At 41.6% G+C, this 20,551-nt stretch overlaps 1 protein-coding gene across 1 annotated transcript in view; it reads right to left on the bottom strand.

Annotated features, from left to right (window-relative positions):
- The window catches only part of SLC26A5 (solute carrier family 26 member 5), a 32,426-nt gene extending 16,647 nt beyond the window's left edge, over positions 1-15,779 (bottom strand). The window contains exons 1-4 of the mRNA XM_082279823.1: positions 15,680-15,779; positions 14,946-15,065; positions 4,336-4,549; positions 2,561-2,700 (exon numbers count right to left, since the gene is read on the bottom strand). Coding sequence (XP_082135949.1) covers positions 2,561-2,700; positions 4,336-4,490 — 295 coding nt within the window. The 5' untranslated portion in view covers positions 4,491-4,549; positions 14,946-15,065; positions 15,680-15,779. The remainder of the gene's footprint in view (positions 1-2,560; positions 2,701-4,335; positions 4,550-14,945; positions 15,066-15,679) is intronic.
- Between the last annotated feature and the right edge of the window lie 4,772 nt (positions 15,780-20,551).

Here is a 20,551-nt window from a genome sequence, read left to right as displayed (position 1 = left end):
CATGCTTCAAAATGTAAAATAAACAGAGAATAATTTCTGACAATCTGTTAAGGTCACAGAGCTTATACAGTCTGGTATTCTTCCCAAAAACAAAGTCCCTTTTTGTCATTAAGCCCTGTCCAGTTCCATGCAGTGGAATGCAATCCACATCATCCCTATCTGTAGTGGGGGCTGGCAAGTACACCAGTGGAGCTGTGGGGAAACAGCTCTAAGGGACACCAGGGAAGAACATCTCCCACAGTGTTCCCCCTCTGTGTGACTCAGGGTGTGGCTGTCATGGGACCAGACTCACAAGCAAATGATGTGCACCATGTGATATGGCCCATAACTGTCCCAAGCAGTTGCAGCCAAAACAACAGCTCTACACAGCTTGTGCCCCAATGAGAAAACACTGTATCCTGCCTTGGCTTGGTTCTGCACTCTCACAAGTGCAGGCTGGTAACACCTGAGGAAGCTGTGTGTTTTTGCCACAGTTGGGCAGACTGGTCCAATGGCCCAGTGCAAATTCCAAACACAAGCAATGGTTCACCCACCATGAAGAGCCAGTGATAACTCAAAAACACCTCTCCCTATTAATTTAAATTGGGAGACAAAGCATCAGGTTACAAAAAAAGTAAACCAAAGGGATCTTCTGTGCCATCCAAATGCTCTTGTAGTAACTCAGAGGGCCTTGTTTGAGCCTGACTCCTAACCAAAAATTCAAATTTCCATGAGAACTAGACTGATGGTATCATTTATGCTCTTGCTCCAATGAGCACTTCATTAAGTACTTGTGAAACTCATCCCACATATGTTCTCTGACCCAAGGGGTACCTCTCCTAACATCAGCAAACACCCTGTATTATATATAACAGCCAGGCCTTTAGTATGATGATTAACTTAACAGTACAAGTAACCAGAACAGAAAATCAGTGTTCAAAAGTGGGAGGGTGGGTCTGTGTGAAGTTCCTGATCTGAATACCCTTTTATTCCCTTTCATTTGTACTAGCTTTTTTAAAGCCTGTCAGTGCCAAGGAAATAAAGAGATATTGACTTGATAGGAGGCCATGGCTTGAACACCATGGTCATTGTTGTTCTGCCTGGAATGATTCCCAGGCATCTTTGAACTCATGCTTGCTATAATTACATCTATTCCAGAAAAATGAAAGTTCAACTTTTGTGTTTTAAGAAAGCGAAAGATTAGGAGCAATTTAAGGGCATGTTTACAGTCACCAAACAAATAGTGTTTACTTTAAAACAGAGCCACAAAATTAAGTATAAAGTCCACTGCTGACCACTTATATTTTAGTGTGCTTTCAGGTCATGACATAAATTATGTTTCCTTATACAACTGGCAATGTTTGTATCTAGTATATGACAGATATGACTGAAAGTTAACCACATTAGCTATCAGTTTAAGTAAGTTGATGCTTACATGTGTGGAAGAAAAAATAACCTTAATTATGGAACACAAAACCAGGAAGATTCAGAAATAAAAAAATTATCTGCACAGTCTGAGGATTTAGTTATTTTAATGGGTTACCACCTATTAAAATCTTGGATTTATAGATGAATTTTTCAGACCTGCCTCCACCTAAAGTGGAACAAGTGAGATGCAAATATGAAATAAGTCAACATTGAAGTAAACTTATATATGCTTAATTACATCACCCTGTGGACAGGGCTCTGCAGAAATGAAAGAATTTCCTTGACTCCAAGACCTGGAAAAGCCTACTGAGACTGTGGCAGCTGTTGTGAAGCTGCCATTCCCAGAGCAGTGGGCAGCCCATAATGATATTGCTGTAGATGTGCTGTTGCTTTCTAACCTCCTAACACTTCTGAAACCACTAATAGTAAGTGTCAGGCTAAACAAAAGATTCTACTGGTCCATTCACCAAGAGCTGAACAGAATAGTCAACACTGATTTTCTCTTTGTCCTCCAGAGCCTGCTCCTGGTTCAGGACCAGGCTCCACTTAGGGTGACACTTCCAAGTAATTTAACAGAAATTTCCACAGGTTTTCAGTCTTGTTACAGATGATACTTTTGATTTATTTCCACCATGCAATTCACTGCCCACTATTATGGTTCCAGCATAAACTGGTGACTTCTAGCCTTAGTGATTAGTCTTTGGATTCTTGCATGTTCTTCTCTGGTTAAATTTAGTTTGGTTACTTCATACCAGTTGCTCTCTGAAACATAATGTCTGTATGTCTGTTAGATACTGCTACCCTCTGTAGGAAATTTGCCATGACTTTCAGGACAATGAAATCAGTAAGTAATATGGTGCATTCAGCAAAAGTTTACACATTCTCTTGAAGTGTGAAAAGTTGTTCTGCCATTGAGAGCTGTGGGTACTGATTAGAGAGGGAGCTTCTTTCAGAGTTTGGTGCATATCACTGACTTGCAGTTTTAAGGGAATCATCATTCTGGGCTGGTCTGCAGAATCCATGCTGATCTCCACACAGAGCCCTGAGATACACATCCTGTTCTCAGGAGCACCTGTTTCAGGATGCCAAACACTACCATAAAAGCACACAGAAAAAGCAAAGAAGAGATAATTAAATCTAGAGGTACACTCACCTTGAGGAAGCTGCATGACCCCAGTGCTTATTCCTGAGATAATGTCTCCTAATAAGTATTCCTTCACTGGGTAACGAGGAAGCCATTTTAAAATCGGTAAGAAACTGTAAAGATGAGACTTGGCTTTCTTAGAAGAACAACTGGAAATACAAAGCAGAAAGAAAGTTAGACACTAGCAGGGGACAAAATGTTGAAAAAATTGTCTTTCATCCCTATACAGGAAAATTAAAGGCAGGCTTGGACTCCTGATGACAATAATTTCTGGACATGCTTACGCACAAGCAACTACGCCTCCAGTTAATTTAGCCCTTAATCACATGTTGGTGCTGTCCACAAACGTTACGGAACTGGAGAAGAGAACTAAAGTCTTGTGAGGCTGGAGGTCAGTGGGAAGTAAAACTGTTCCACTCTATGCACAACTGAGTGGCCACACACCACCTTTTACTGAGATCATTGCTAGTAACAATCCCCTGAGCATAACTGGCTTCCTGGTAGTGTTTTCACTCATCATAGTACTTTGCAGTGCTTTTTCCCATTTACTATTTGTGTGCTTTATACTTTTTTTGATTGTAACATTTTACATTATTATGCTTTAAAAATGCCAGATCTATTAATTTAACCAGTACTTGTTACTATCACTGAAGCCAGCAGCACTGCCCTTGTGGCTCTTAGCAGAGCCATTAACCTTCTGAAACCCTGACTCATGACAAATGAACAGAGCCAGGAAACACATATCTCTATCCAGTACTGCTATGCATCATGCTTTGATTGTACTGTGGTAAGTTTAACCTTGGGTAAAAATGTGATACTGGGATTGTAAAAATGCTTTCCTGTGTAGGGGAACTGCAAGAGAATTGCAGAGAATTGCAGAGATTTGTTAGCATTTCTGAATTGCACAGTGAAGAAGCTTGCTGCTACAAGTGAGGGAGTCATCCACACTTCTCCATGTTTAAGTAGACTGCATCACAAGAAGGAGGATTTTGATCCACATTTTTTTTATTCAGGATAGGTAAGTTTTCTGAGGTGGAATTAAATGTCTTTACCATTGAAGTCATTCCATAAACCAAAGCAAATCTCCAAATGTCAAATCATGTGAACAGGAATATTTTATAGAAAGCAATCAGGCAGAAATAATTTGTTGTCCTGCAGAACAAGGTTTGAGCAAGAAATTGAAAAAACTCTGCAAATGAAGCATGGATAAACATAAAGCCAAAGAGAACTTAACTAGAACTTAAATCCCCTGGTACCACAGAGCAAGAGAAGCACAGTTAAAGACATTTCATGTCTAACCAGAGGATACTTAGATTCCAAGGCAGTTAATTAAAAGCTACAGAATGCCTTCAGTAAGTCCTTATTAGACTAATAATTTAGATTTCTACACAGCTATCACACATATCCATTCTTCTGTGAAAGGATCATGTGAAGAACAAATTTGGCTCTAAGTATTTCCACATAAAAAGGACAGATATTTTTCTGGGTCTTATGAATTCATGTCACGTGATTTGACTAACAGTTCACATTCCTATGCTGCATATTTTCCTTCTGCACTTTGATGAAGGCAATTCAAGTAATTTATCCAACATTTTTTAATACAATTATACATTAACATTAAAAGCACTTATACGACTTCTTCCCAGTCTTGCTGAATAGTCAAAGCAGAATTAGTGGTTTTATCTTTTAGGTTTCTTTGAAAAGATTACCAGCTAATTGCATGAATCAATTAAGAATTACAATATTTCTAATAAATAAAACAAAGTTAAGACAAAAAACCCTACCGACAAGAATGTGCAATCTTCTGCCCTAAGGTCTGAGGGGTTCTCTGTCGCCTGTGCAGCTGTCCTTGCAGGAGCTCCTGGTTGTATATTGGTCTCTGCACACAATACCTTTGGGTTTGCTCAAGACACGCTTCTTGTTCTTGAGCATGTTCCATAGTTGATCTCACAGAGCAGCAGTGAAGGAGCAACAGTTCTACAGTCTCCACTGAAAAACCTGGTTGCAGACAAAATGTTTGGTTGCCTTTTTAGCCTCAGATTTGGCATTTCTGTTCAAATAATGTATTCTGACAAGCTAGAGACAAGAACTGTGATTGCAGTCTAATTAAATAATCTCTAACAGCAGTAAGAAAATAAATCACACTCACTCTTTCGTATATGCAAGCTATTAATTTATGCTTCTCTTGTGTAATGAAAGCTTTCGCATTAATTACTTTGTAAATAATAGCTGAAACGAACTTGGAAAGTTGTATTCATGTTTATCTGGATTTTCCCTCAGTTTTTAAAGAACATGTCCCTGTAGGAGGGAGATTCCTTTACTGCTGAGTTACTTCCTGCTTACTCACAAACTGGCATGTCCACTATCAAAAGACAGAACTCTGACTTTAACATTGAGAAACCCATTTCTTTCTTCCAGATTGTCAGTTGCTTCCTGCAGCCATCCACCTGCTTTCCCCTCTATTTCAGAGGCTTCTTTTTGCAAACAGAATCTCAAGGATGCACAATTCGCTACTTTCAAACAGTTCTTATTTCAATGGGTGTACCACTTACTGCTATTCTCAATCTGCACCCACTAAAACAAGAATCGGGAGATGTGCCCAGTGTTAAAACTAGCCAGAAGGTTTGTAAAGATCTCTTTGTCTGATTCAGTGCCACAAACACCTTAACATGTTTTAAAGGCACTCTGCTAATTCCTTTGCCCCATGTTTGCTGCTTTTAGAAATATTGGGCTAGAAACACAACTCCCAGTTATGAGCAAAGTGACAGGACTGCTATGTTGTTAGGCAGAGATGCTGGCTAGTGCCACATTCGATGACAGAACGTGAGCGCAATGGGAAACAGAGCTATCATTGTGAACAAGGCCTTGGGCTCAAGTCCAGCAAGTCACTTAAGCATGTGTTTGCCTTCAACCAGGGGAGCTAACCCAGGGGTGGTTCAGGTTTTAGCTGTACATCAGTGCTTTTCTGGGAAAGGGTTACGACGCAGAAATTAAACAAATGCTACCTCAACACCCAGACAAAGCTAACCATGATTGGTCCAACATTCTGATTCAGCAAATACAGTCAAGACCATCAGCAAAATACCAATATTGCTATCTATGCAATAGACTTCAGTCTGATGAAAGTGCTGGAATTTTCCACTCAGGTCTTGGTAGTTTCTATCTCTTAGGACTGATACAACCTAGCTTCTCTTCAGTTCTCAGTAATTTGTAAGCAACATTTTCCTTACACTGTTAGTCACAAAAGGATATTTTCATTAGAATTCTAATTTTTTTATTTACACCACATTCTAGATTGGCTTCAGCTTTATTGTGTGAAATAAAGGTGATCGTGCTTGAGCAGGGAGGTTGTAATCTATGATCCCCAGAAGTCCCTTCAAGCCTCAACCATTCTGGGATTCCGTAATGGTCCCTTATGTCATTATTCACATAGAATCTATCTTTTCCAGTGATTAATTGATGTGTTCTGGCAACATTGGCCTGATCTACAAATTAAGAAGTAATTTTAATCAGTCCTAAACAGAAAATCCACTCAAATCAGAACAAAAACTTCAGCTGCATGCAGAAGACACAAACCAAATCAGTTCAATTGCTTGGTTTTGGCCAAACTTCTCCAACGAAATGAGAATGTAATATCAAAACATTTTTAGCCAAGGTTTTAAAAACATGCACTCTGCCTTCTTTCTGCTACAAAGGACAGCAACACAAGACAGTGCCCTGTTAACCCCAAACAATTCAGGTCCCAAACTTCTACATTTGAGTTTGTTCAGCTTCATGTAGATTGGTTAATATCTGGAAAAGATATTATCTGGAAAAGATAAACACATAAGTTTATAATGTAAATCTATACCTGGAGGGGTCTGGAAATCTCCAGTTCTGTACACATGCTCCAACTCTTCCAGGTACTATGAGCATATGCAGAACAACAGAAGTTCCATCCTGCCTCTGTTTTTCATGGTAGAAAAAATGATAGAGGTGTATTTGACTAACTGAGCAAAGCTCAACTCTAAATCAGTTATCCAGATCATGACAAGTTTGGAATACTAGCAGAGGTCACAAGCCAAGTTTCACCACCACTCAGTCTGAAGGTTTTTAAGCTGTACATTGAATGTTTCTGATTCTGTTAGAATAAGGAAGTTACACTGCACTGAATCATGAGAACCAGCTAACATGAAAGTAAACTTGAGGGAGGATACGAGAGGATCTTGTCTTTACATTCACAGTGGATACAAGAACGTGGAAAACAAATCACATGTCATTAAAAGAGGTCCTAAATCTACCTAAAACTACTGCTAGATACATCATGTTCTATTTTTCCATGTCATGTCACCAACTTCATCTTAACAGCCCTGCATAAGCATGTTCTCTGATGGAAACCTAAAATACTAAGATGTAGATAATAGAGTAACAACTACAGTCTTTAATATCATCCCTCTCTTTTGCAAAAGATACAGAGAGCAAGATTGAGATGCTTGTCTTTATGAGCATTGTCCGTAGAGTAGCAAAATAGTCGCATTTCATGACTAGTTTGAGTGTTTCTCCAAGTGTTTGCTGTATGACAAACTGCCAACACAGTTATCCAAGGCTCAGAAACTGAGTCTTGCCCTTCACTCCCAGAATGCCTGAAAAGCAGGTACTGCCATTTTCATGAAAACAAAGCTGACTGCTATGATTTCTGAAAACTCACAGACCTTTACCCAGAGGAAGAGAAAGGCAATGGTGGATAGTGGAATACTGCTCTTGGACAACCTTTGAACTTCATGGCAAGAATAAAGTTCAAAAGCTGTAAGAAACACTATCATTAATCTTATCAGACAGATATGAGTTGAGTTGAAGTAGTTAAAACCTGTATGCAAAAGACTTAAGAGCTGGCAATTCTTTATCTCACTGATAAAGGCCTGTCTTATGTCTTTACTGCTATTATCAAATTGAAGGTGTTAAAGAAAAAAAAAAAGTAGAAGCAAACATTAATTTATAACACTATCACTAATAAATTAGCACTTTCTCTTCCCAATCGTAGCTGATAAAGGAGGTCTGTCAAGCCATCTGCACGGATTTTTGTAGAGGACAGTAATTTTTGATCCAAATCACATGAGTCAGAGTGCAACCATAAAATTTATAGGGACAAAGATTTGGCTGCTGTTCCTCAGATTCAAAATACAACTATGGGGAGGAAAAAAAAGCCAGAAGGTGGAGATATTAAGAATGGTGTACTGTGTGACTGTTGCAGCTTTAATAGGCACTTTTGCTCCTAATATGTATCTAACCTGAATGTGTCTGAACCGCCAAAGGAAATGGGGGAATCAGCAGCAAATCCATTGTCTTGCCTGTTTTAAAATAGCAAACCCCCTTTCTTTTGGAAGCTAAGCACAAATTGCTTTAAATAGCAGAAAAGCACAGGTGGCCAGTACTACTACTGTGTTACAGCGTGTCCTCTGCTAGAGAACCCCAAGTTTGATCATGAACTAAAAAGTCTACAAAATATTTTGTGTCTCCAAGCTTACAAATACAGGTGACTGCCATCAGCCAAAGGGCTGGTGGAAATACTGCCATTCTATGTAAAATATGTTCTCCCAAATGTACACTGAAAGGCACAGTTACTGCAAAGTCTGTTCCTACTGTCTGAAGAGGTGAGACAAAAATCCGGGTGATTTTAGGAACCACATAATGGCTCATTTCTTTCTTTCCTCTCTGGCCTCATTCCCCAGTGCCCTATGCCCTTCCACTTATCACCTTGAGTGACATGTACAAAGTTGTTTTTAAAAATATGCACAAAGGTGTAAAATGACTGGGTGGGGTCATAATGAGTGTGTTCTCCTAGTTTTATTGGACTGTGCTCATTATTCTCATTCCTCCTCCATTACTCCCATTAAATCCACTAACAACTAGATTTTTAAAACCAGAAGCCTTTATGTAAAACTTCATAAATTTAGAAATGACTTGTGAAACAAACAAAATTTTCCTTGTGTAGGTCCTAATCTAAGAAATGCACTCCAGGAGTAAACCTTTGGGAAAAAAAAATCAAGACCTTAAATTTCTATGCAGCTTTCAGACAGGCAAAATTTCCACTTTACTCTTTAGAAAGGTGAGATGATTACATAAACTGTGTTTGGTTGTCTAATAAAAGCTTCTCCACACACCCATGGGGTTACTGAGAACAGCAGGATGGAGAACCTGGATAATACCCTGGTAGGCTACTGCCAGGGCCACCACATGAGCCATCAGCCTATCAAAAGCTCACCCTCACCAGTCCAGAGCACCACACAAGGGTCACCTACAGGACCCCGGAAGTCCCTGCCAGTTCTGGGTGTGGAAGCATCTGCCCATCTCTAAGAGTAGGAGCACACAGGGGCAGCAAAATGGGTCCAGGGAAGTCCTGGCCAGTCACACATGTGATGGTCTGTACCAGTACCTGGAGTGGGGCTACAGCCTTGAGCTCTCGTATGTCAGCTCAGCTGGGGAGACTGGGATGAAAGAGCTACTGGGCAGACTGAGTGTGTGAGCCCATGTGCTGGAGGGATCCACCCCGTAGGTGTGGGATGTATCTCTACATATATTCTCACTATTTGACCTCCATCCTGCTTAGCCAGAGAGCAGAGGGGATGAAGCTGTCGGTGTTGCCTCTCTGATATGCATGATTTGCCATGTACAGATGTAAATACATTGTGTATGTGTATTCTCTGTCTGTGTGCCTATGGGAAACACATCTTTAGCCTTGGTACTGGTTGGATCTGGGGATACAGAGCAGTAGCAGCAGCCTCATTTCTTAAGGCTGTTGAAATCAGTATGATATATTTTCCTCTAATGAACCTATCTTAGCCACTGAAAAGAGCATAATAATAACATGTGGGGCACAAAGATCCTTCTCTCAAAATGATAACAAATTAAATATATATTAAAAATAAAAAGATTATTTAACTGATAAGAGGTAAATTATATTTCATGTTCCTTGCCAAAAAATACTTTAGTGTCCAAAGGTTTATTCCAAGGACTAGTGAATTCATCAGTGTCTTAACACTATCTCTTCTCAACCAGCAATCTTATGTTTATTTTCATCAACAGAATGTTTTAGGAACCTGTTATGATGATTGAGCTGTTTAATCAATTCCACATAAGACAAACACCTGGAACACTTTGAGCAGCAGAACACTGGTCTCCTTCCCTCTGAGATATAGATAAGGGATGACTTCTGTTTCCAGTGTAAACACACTGATGACCATGAGAACCCATGGCAATATGATCATTCTTATTCCTGCTTTTTGTGACTTCAGTGACCTGGGATCCTAGTCTGCCATCTTCTTTCCCTTTGCCAAAAGCAGTAGCTAGTGATAGTGGAATCAGATAATCAGAATGGTACCACGGTTGATGACCCCTTTGTTGTGCTTAAGTTGACTGATAAGGACATATACCACCTCAGAGACAGGTAATCATTAGCCAGCTTCATTTTCCAGAGAAAATCCACTGCCAAAAACTTTGCTGGAGCAGTTTTCATCATAAAGCTCCAGTTGATCAGAGGAGATAACATAAATCAAGATCATGCATACACACCAAGCTAAGCCAAAATAATTTCTGTACTTCGTGTGATCTCAGTGCACCAATGACCTCCAGCAGCTGGCTCATTTTTTCAGGCAAAGTGGAACACACAGACAGCCAACAAGTGTCTGTGCAGGAAGACATTACTTCAGTCCATGATACACCTCCTTCTGCAGAGAAGCCACCAAAAGAATTCTCCCCTCTCTGCTTCATCAACTCTGTTTACACACATCACTAGCCTCTCAAGTGCTGCATCAAGTTAAAAATAAACAACAAAAAAAATAGAAGGTTGTTATTTATAACCAAAATCATTTCAGTCATGATGTTTACAGTGCAAACCTCTCAAGTCACAGAGGAAACTGAAGGATAGTAGAACAGTGTGGTCAGAGGAAGAAATGACTGGGGTGCAGAACGAGAAGAAGAGAGGGTTTAGAATGGGATTATAAATTTATATTCCACTTTCCCTGCTGAAAACATGGCATAAAGTAACTACATTACTTAAGTCACATGAGGTTTTGAAGTCTCCAAGGAATCTCTACAAGGCTCTCTTTCTAACACATTCTGAAAGGATCTGTTCCTCTGCAAAACAGGCTACAGCCACTGCCACAACAAATTCCTGAAGAACTGATGCTTCTGAAAGGCAACACAGAACTTCAGCATAGGGCAGCCACTCCTTGGTAAAGTAGTAGTGCTAACTTTTTATCAAAGCTGCAACTCTTGTCCTGATAGTTCTGAGACCTTCCCTATCCATGTTAGGATCTGCAAACATTTCATTCTTGGAAGCTACTTTGTAACACACATTTTTTGTGTTTATCTTTTTTCTGCACTAGGTATCAAAGCAAATCCTGTATGAACAGTAAGCAGAACATGACTTATGATAGATTCTGTCCCCTTTTATGGAACTGTTGGTTAAGATGTTATCTAAACAACAGCATTCTCCTGTCTCCTATGTACTTGAGTGTTGCTTCATGATCTGAAGGCGTGTGCCAGACAGTGGGAATAACTTTCCTCAACATTTTGATGCCAAGGTTACACCTAAAGGCCATGAGTGCAAGGCAGACACATGCCAACACTGCTTTTGCTTGAAATATTTAAAAATAGAATAGCAAAAAATGTGTAGAGAAGTTTCTCAAATACGTATTTCACAGCAAACCCCTGCTTTATTTGCAGCTCACCTTATGGCTTCATATTTCTTCTGTAGCTGATGAAATTTTAATGCGAGACAGCCCCATGTCTGTTCTTAACTGCACAGACAAAAAGACCAACCCTCATAGAGCTGAAAACTTCTCCAAATGACTCCAAGTGTGTTTGGCAGAACAACCCTGCATGAATGGATTCCTGCAACAGCTACACTAGAACAGGGTGTCTTGATGAAGCAACTGGAAGAGCAAGAAGTGTATCTGGGTTGAGGATCGTCAAATGAAATGAAGAAAGGTTCATTGAGTAATTTTCTGATGATTTCTTCTTGTAAGAACCTTTCCTTCTTTCTTTCTTTCTCAGGAACACATATACAAAAGAAACAAATGTCACCAGAACGCGGGGAAAAAATAAAATCAGATTCACTACAACTGTAGTTAGACTCAAGTCACCTGTTCAGCTATATGGACATAAATGAAACACCAAAAAAAGATCATATATATTTGATTTTAAACATGAAACTGGCAAAGAAATAGAACTAGAATCATATAATACAGAAAGCAAAACAAGCAAACAAGAAGCCCAGTGCAAAATTCCAAAAAGAAAAATGCAATGAACCAGAGACAGTAGATAAAGAAACAGTAAACCTGAAAGAAATTGAGAGGGCTTAGAAAACAATGTTACATCAAAGCTGTGAATCTGTGGCAGGATCCTGGTAAAGCAGGAGATGCAGGGTTAGATGCTGAAGAGGTAAATGAACTCAGGTATAGCTTTCTCTGGGAAAGGACTTGAACAGTGTTACACTACAAAGTTATAGCAGCAGCAGCAAAACTTCTGTATTTAGAGAAGACATTACAGTTGTCCGTATCTAGGAAAGATATGTAGTTTTGTTCCTGATGTCATCCTTCAGATTTGCCTGACCTTAGTAGAGCTCTGTGAGAACAGGAACAGGCAGCTCCCTGTGGGCACCTCTGAGTAGCAATCCAAGTTTTCTCCTGCATGGGGTATGGATTTTTAAATTCTGCTCCAGGAAAACCACGTAGAAATTTTGTAATAAAAAATTAGTTCAATCCTTAATTGAGCTTAATTGTTTTGTCCCTACCAGACTGAACTCCAACCAGGATGTTTCAAACAACAGACACACAGCAATCTGATTTGAATTGGAAAATTCTGTCTGTGCCCTAGAATCACAGAATGGTGGAGGGGACCTTCAAGACCACCTACTTCCAACCCCCCTGCCATGGGTAGGGACGCCTTCCACTAGACCAGGTTGCTCAAAGCCCTGCTCAACATGGGATGAGAGGTTAGTTATGAGAGGTTTTCTCAGGAGTTCTCCAATCTCAGCCCTGCCTCAGAACCTAATTTCCATAAAATAAATGAAAAGGAGCAATTTGATCTTTGCTCTAGCCCAGTCTATGTGTCAACATCTCAGGCTTTCAATTAACAGATTAAAATCTATTAATTAGCTAACCCACACCCTCCCCAATAACCACAACACAAGAACACAAACAGAAATGGACATACAAAATGGTATGTAACAGTCAAAGCAGAGCAGTGTAACTTGAACCACTGCCTGGGCAAAACCAGTAAGCTTTCAATGAAGGCTGGAGAAAAAAAGATTCTACCCAGGCAGTAAAAATACAGATTAATTGTCAAAAACCTCCCAGGAAGGCAATCACACTATTGTTTGTCACATGTAAGGTCTTCCCAGCTTGCTACTGCACAAAATGAAATAAATAGTTATCACAAAATACGATCTAGCAGGACAACGCTCTGCTGGCTAACACATCTGGGGGAAGAAACATCTGAATAAGGATGGTGTTTAATTCAATTAAGTTAACTGGGAAATCAATAGGCTAATTAGAACTTGAGAGTTTTAGCTTCAGCATGGTTTTCTTGTGCTAAAAGTTACAGGTTACGAAACAATCAGATAGAAAAAAAACAGAAAAGAAAGCTTCAGCAAACCAGATCTTACAGAAAAAATACATCAGCAATAAAATAGAAGAAAAAATAGCAGTCAGCAGTTCATTGGGCAGACACCAAGAGAGACTCAAAGGACTCTGTGCTTTTCCAGGAAACTCAGTGGCTGCACAAAAGTCTTAGTTACATTTACAGAGGCTACAGTCCAAAAAAATAGTAGTTTAATACTTGTCTGTCCATACTGCAACAATAGTCAAAGCAGATAAACATACGTTTGGTTCTTCTTTCTCAAGTTATTAGCAAAAAAGCAACAGTGTTACAGCCATGTGCTAGATCTGTGCCTGTTTTCCATGATTTTAGCATCACACTAAATAACCAACTTTCCATGTGGTTTTGGAATAATTAATTTCTAAAAACACAGAATTTTTGGGGACAGACTACTATACCCATGAAGAACTTTGTGCTAAAGATATGATTTGAACCACAGTAATGGACTAGAAATTTCAAACAAAAGGTGAGATGCAATGGCTGTTCAGTGCTCCAAGTTGCAGGATCTGATGGCTGAATCCAACAGAGCACTTTAGTAAGTATTCAGGATAGAAAACAGGGATCAGTTTGTGCCAGAGGTTAAAAATGTCACCATTTCCTAGGCCTTTCACCTGGATTATGCTCAACCATCTTCACTTTTTAAAATCATGTCAGCCTTTAAGCAAACTGTTACCCTGCACACAGAGTTTGTACAGTACAAGCAAAAAAAGCACATCAGCTCCAGACACATTACTTAGACAGAGGAAATGTGACCAGAACCCAAGCATGGATGCAGCAGCAGGCTTGTTTCTTACTGGACTTAAGAGCTTTCCCTCTCTGAAATCTGATTCTGAATGTAACTCAATATTGTCCCACCTCCCCCCATACAGATACCTTTAAATGCAATGAAGAATGAGACTGATGAGTTAAATACCCTCAAGCCTATACAAGGAAGTAAATGCTATTACAAATTGATATGCTTTATCAGCTACCAACAGCAACTCTGCATGTGCGAAACTCCATTCCCTCCCTATACCTTTTCCACACTATATTTCAGAGATGTTTCACAGTACAGTGCAAGACGATTAACAAAACAGTTCAGTTCAGAATACTGCTAAACGTGGAACTGAAACAGCTATCGTGTCTTAGGAAGGCTTAGCACTGTCAGAAACCAAGGGTTTCAAAGTGTGACTACTGTCCCTTGAGGAAGGCAAGAGGTGATCCCCACAGAGTTAATTCACTGCAAGCTACCTGCACGTCCTTGCTTCTGAAACACAAGTTAAGCACAGTTAATTACCTTAGTTCTTCTATTTCTACAGTGGCAGTAAAGTAGCATCCTACTAAATTCTGTAAAAAAAATCAAGACACCTGTTAACCTGTTACTGCACACTTAGTAAAAGACATTTTAAAAGTCTGTTTGCAGATTTCAGTCTTCCTTTGTGAAAACTTCAGCCAAAATGTTCCAGTGCCCAGACCCTTGCAGCCAGTCATCCACATAAAACCCAGTGCTGTACAACTGTATTACTGGGATAGATATATGTATAGATAGAATGTATATTCTGCTGATTCATCAGCAGAAATAATGGCAGCAATCTAATGTTTTTTTCTTTTCCTTCCTACTGGACTATCCCTAAATGCCTGCTGCAACGGCCACTTGGGTCCTCTGAAATTTCGAAGCATCCCGAAAAAAGCTTTCAACCATATTTCAATGCTCAGACAATTAAAAGTTTTGCAATAGCAGCATGGGCACGAGCACGGCAAATTTAAGCCTACTTACTCTTCTGGCTGGCTTTTCCTAGTTGCTTTCACTGATCCCTTGTAAGGAGTTCAAAATGTTCCCACAGTTCGTCAAGGTGAAAAACACTGACACGAGGAAAGGCAAAATCTTCTTCTTTGCCTGAAAATTGGAAGCGCGTGAAGGGGTTGGGGGGGTGGGGGGGGGGGGATAGATTAATCGAGGTTTTGGAAAGGTTTCGAAGGTCTTGATGTTGAAGCTAGTAATGGAAGTGCAAAGCAGGTAGTTTTTGTGTTTACAGGGCTTCTTGGGAGAGTCGCTTAGACGCAAACTGACAGCCCGCAGCTTACAGTCGCGTGCGGCCAAAAGACGAGGAAATGACTGATCTCTCACCCTCCCTCCGGTTTCCCCTTGGGTGCTGCGCGTTCAGCAGCACCGAGCAGCGCGGGAGCCCCCGGGCGGTGCGGGAGGCGCGGAGCGGCGCCGCCCCGGCACGGCGCTGCCTTCGCACCGCTGCTGCCGCACGCGGGGCTGCGGCCGGGGCCGGCGAGGGGGCGAAGGGAGCGGGGGCGGCACGGGGTGAGACCCCCACGCCACCCCCGGCCCGGGCTGACCGAGCAGGAGCCACGGGCACCGGGACAGCCCGACCCCACCGACGCTCCTCGCGGCGCGGCTCGCTCCCCTCAGGGGAGATCCGCTCAAGGGGAGAGACCCCATCCGCCAGCGACGCCGCACGCCGCGCTCACCCCCGGCCCGGCCGGCCGCGCTCCGCTCACCTCCCGGCGCTGCCTCCCTCCAGCCCGGCAGCCGCAGCCGCCGCTCGCTCCAAGGTGAGGAGCACAGGGATGGGGGCGGCCGCCAGCCCCCGCCCCCTCCTGCCCCCTCCCGCCCCGCGGCCGCGGGCGCGCCTGGGACTCGTAGTCCCCCCCCAGCTCCCGCCGGGCGCGTCCCCGCCGCGGCCTACGAGTCCCAGGATGCCGCGGGGCCGTGCGCGTCCCCGGCGGGCCGTGCGCGTCCCCGGCGGTGCGGGCTGCGCGGGCGCTGCCGTGCTCGGAGCCGCCCGGGGCGCAGCGCTCGGGGAGAACCGCAGAGTCATGGGATCGTGGAGTCAGCAAGGTTGGCAGAGTCTTTCAACATCACCACGTCCAACCGTCAACCCAGCACTGCCCCTGTAATCCCGAAACCACATCGGCCAGCGCCAGATCCTGACGCCTCTTGAACACCTCCGGCGATGGTGACTCCACCTCCCTGGGCAACCTATTCCAGTGTCTGAGCAGCTGAACTGAGAATTTTTTTCAAATACCTATCTGGGTGTAGTTTTTTATTTCTTTACGGGGCTCAAAGAATACATGGGTATCAATTTCATTGTGAATATGAAAGAATTAGTAGTGAAATGCCTTCACAGATCACATCTTTCAGTCCTTGGTTTATAATGTTTTCCGTCATAATAGTAGCTCTCTCTCACCCAAGACAAAAATGTTTTCCCACTTCCCAGATTTGGGTTTGTTCACAGAATTCATGGAAGTTTTTTTCCAGCTTTGAAATTACACACTAAGACCATGAAAAAAATTTGTGAAACCGGTGTATACAGGACTTGAATAGGATTTGAAAACCTTAAAATGATTCCTTTACACGGTAGCCCTTGTTAGAATTGAAGAGTAACTTAAATAAAATTCAAATTAATTCAAGGTGAAATGCAGCACTTTAAATTTCAGTGTTGTCAAATTGAGAAATTTCAAGATCAAAACATTTCTAAAGTTACCTTTAGAAGATTTGTTTATTCAAAATAGGCTGTAACAAAAAGACATTTTGTTGAAAAATTTCAGAGTGATAGATAATGCCACATACATCAGACTTGATGTGAAATGATGTTGGATGCCATTGTTACACAGAACTGGGTAAATGGAGATACTTTGGGAAGCACATCTCGGTTGATTCATAGTTTTTTATCCAAAAAACTCTTTTTTTTCTGAACTTGGAAATCTGTAGCCTGTGTTAGAATGCAGGTGTAATTCACTTATGAAGGTGTGGCCTGGTAGTGAAATTCTGAAATGCTTTATTGCCAGTAAAACATAAATTGCAGTAACATACAACAGAAAGACCTGTTTATACACCCTGCACAAAGGGAAAGGAGAAGAGAAAGCCTCAAACCAACACAAATTAGCAGACTTCCTGCTAGAAAAGTCCACCCAGGTGCAAAGTATTTTGAATGTTCCGGTAATCCTGAGGATTATGTTACACTAATTGTGTCAATGGTTGCATTTAAGTACAAGCTGGTTTTAATTTCTTGGTGCATTTTAGTCTGACACACTCAAAGGTTAATAATTCTTTTTATTGCTTCTTTCCAGCATTGTCTAAAATGGTAAAAGATGCTGTGGTTCTTCAGCTCTGGGAGAAGGACAGGGATTGATACAGTGCTAAACTCAGTAGCAACAAGATGAGAAGAGGATTTTTGGTCAAAACAAGAATAGGGAGGGAAACTTAATACAGAATAAACAATGTAGACAATTGAGGAGAGTAAAAACACTCCTGTGGAGGATAATTGGGGAATATAAGTTAAGGGTGCACACACGCCATTGGAGCTGTGTGATGACAGAGGGCTCAAATGGGAGCTTTGGGGGCTCAGTGGGAGCTTTGGAGGCTCAGCCAGCTTCCAGGGGATGCAGCAGTGGAAGCCACTGCTCTCCAGCAGTGCAAGGAAAGCTGCACGGTGCTGTCAAAGGCCAGATCCAGCACTCACAGCTGCCTGGAGCCCCAGCTGTTGTGCTGGTTGTTTCTTAACTTCCTCTGACAGCTGCTGATGGTGAGTATGGGCAGGGAAGGTGGCTGAGGGGCTGGGAGTGCAGAGTTCTGACACTTCCCACTGGGCCATTGGCATACACTTCCCATATGAAACATCCCAAATGGGTCAGATAGGCTCCATTGACTGGCTCACTCCCCACCATGCCCTAACTACACTCATGGATCTTCTAAGAATGATACAGCTTTCTAAGGCAGAAAAACCCCTGTATATATTTGTAGTCTTACACAGGTTCTAGGACAGGTCAAACCAGCTGAATTAGTAAAGCTGAGGCGGACATTTCCATATGAAGTGAAACACATTTAATGTACAGGAGTTTTCCCACTGATTTCAGTGGCAGTAGGCTTGGTTCTTAAAATGCTGCTGTTAATTAGTTCCTACACACATCCTATACAGACACATAACTCATGTCAAGCTTTGTTCTTGTCCATGATAACACAGTTATTCTAGCAGAGGCCCACACATTGGGACATTTTCCTTTTTTTGCACTGAAGTTCCTTGAAAATGGCTGAACTCAAATAATTTAAAATATCCCCTGAGAAGGGTGTGATTTTAAATCAGCTAAGCTGGGTGTCCAGTTGTGAGTATAAACCAGTTGACTGGCTTTGCATGTGCTATTTCTAGCCCACCTGGAGCTATAGGTTATCAGCAGAGGGCTGGCATGTATGTGCATGGTCAGTGTGCAGGGAAAGAGAGACCTGAGGGGATCAGCAAGCTTCATGGTATCAGCAATGTCATCCTAATGCAGAAGTAGCCCTGAAACCTGTGACTACACAGTACCTCCCGGAGTTCTGCCATATAGAGTCAGGGAAACACCTGAGCCTTCTGACATGGCTTCTTTGCCACCACCTTGCACAGATCTCCCCTGAGTAGCAGAGCTCAAAAACACAACCACATTCTCTTCTTTTTTAAAAGAAGCTTAAGAAATTTGTTTCAGTCTATAAACCCAGCATTTATCATCATCCTCCAGTACGGTATTCTTCCATTCCTGGAACAGCATTTTTGCTTGGCCCTGCCTTGCTACGTGCCAGCTAAAACTCTCCCCATCAGGCTCTGTAGTAATTAGCCACACAGGGCCTAAGTCTTTAGGCTTACTGCCAGCTCAGTCCCTTCAGCTGAACCAGGAATAACATGGGGAAGAAAAAGCAAAAGTCAGAAAACAGCAGCAGCAGAGGAGAACATTGGACAATTCATCCACATGTCCCCTGTACAATGCTTGCATCCTCATACCCCATGGTCTTCTCTTCCAGCAACAGATCCACCACCTGTGGATGGTGGGTGCTCTCTCTGCTCCTTCACAGATGCACTGCAAGTGCTTGCATGGCCTCAGCTGCTCTGGATTGCTAACAGCCCTAAAGAGCTCTTTAGGGCCATGCTTAACATAGGCAAGCCCTTTTGCTGACCTTGCTTCGTTCTGAGGCTCCTTTGCCAGCTCAGGATGAAGGTAGCTCCCCTTTACAGCTGGCTTGTTCCTGTTCCTCCAGTGTTGAGTCATTAGTTAAACCTCACTACAGAGCTGATCTGAGTGGGGTTTATCTGGGGCCTTACACTGGCTTCCTGCTTTGATAATAACCAACCCCATTGACTACTAATGGATAAATGATGAGGTGATGCTGTGGCAGCATTTCCACCCAGTAACATTTGCCCTAAAGGGTTAGCAAGTAAGTAAAACATAGAACCATGTTTATGGATGTTGTCATGTCTCTTTCCAAATGTTTTCCTTTCTAGACTAAACAACTCTCTCTACTTGGAACTTCATGGGTTCAAGGGTCTTGTTTCTGCCGCAGTACTTCGCAATATCTCCAACTTGTTTACATCTGTATTTAAGTGAAGGGCTCAACAGCTGACAACTGCTGTCTATTTTACCGGCACTGGTAGCCGTATTTATATTTACTGTGTTTTATCATAAATACTTCCACTGATGCAATGCAAAGTGGCATTTTTAAAAACTGCTTTATGCTGTTGATTCTACTTCTATAGTTTTGTTGTCTAGTCTGGTATTTACCCAGTTTGTGTGCTGGTACCTTGCTCTTTGACAATGTCTTGTCCTTGAGTGTATTTGCTGTGTTATTTAATTACTACCCTTTTCTATAAATTGTCAAGATCCTGCAAAGCCGGATTTGGTCCTTCAAAAATATTGGTGCTCTGCATATTTCCTCCCATTAAGACAATGTTATCATCTTTGGATGAAGCAAGCTCAAGAGAAAAACATTTAAGTAAAATTATGAGAACTTCAGGTTTTGTTTATTTCAGGAACTCCAGCGGGTCAGACTTGAATTTTCCTGTATTTTTGTTTAATTTCTCTTATGTTCTCCTTATTCTACGGGAACATGGGCTAGTGAGCTGACAGGAGAAATGAGGAAGACTATAAGGCATACTAAAAGTACTAAAAGTCAGTTTTCATAGTTATGTCTGCCAAAGTTTTACACCAGTAGATAAGCTTATTAGTATATTTTATTGCATTTTTATTGCCATTGATTATCCGTTATCCACCCTTGCTATTTTAACAACTGTTTAATGTCAGATGACTCATTGTTTTCGGCCATATGGGATGAAAAATAAAAAAACCCCACATTTACTGAGTATACCATATGTGTATGCTATGCGAGGTGTTGTAGGAATGGAAAAAGTCTAAGGAAGAACGTACTGGAATCTGGAAAGGGCTCAAATGATAATACCACTTGGGAATCTCCCAGTGAGGAAGAGAAAGGCCAGTGCAGAGTTTGTGGTGAGTTTGGATAAAATGCTTTGTATTCCACTGTAGTTGTAATTGCATACATTATTCAAAGGAAAGAAACACAACTGTGAAAAGCAGCTTCTCTGATTATGCTGATCTCTTGCCTGAAAA

Source organism: Coloeus monedula, assembly GCF_965178545.1.
Source record: "Coloeus monedula genome assembly, chromosome: 4".
NCBI classification, from domain to species: Eukaryota; Metazoa; Chordata; class Aves; order Passeriformes; family Corvidae; genus Coloeus; species Coloeus monedula.
Note: the sequence above shows the minus strand (reverse complement) of the source record. Positions and strands in the feature narration are given on the sequence as shown.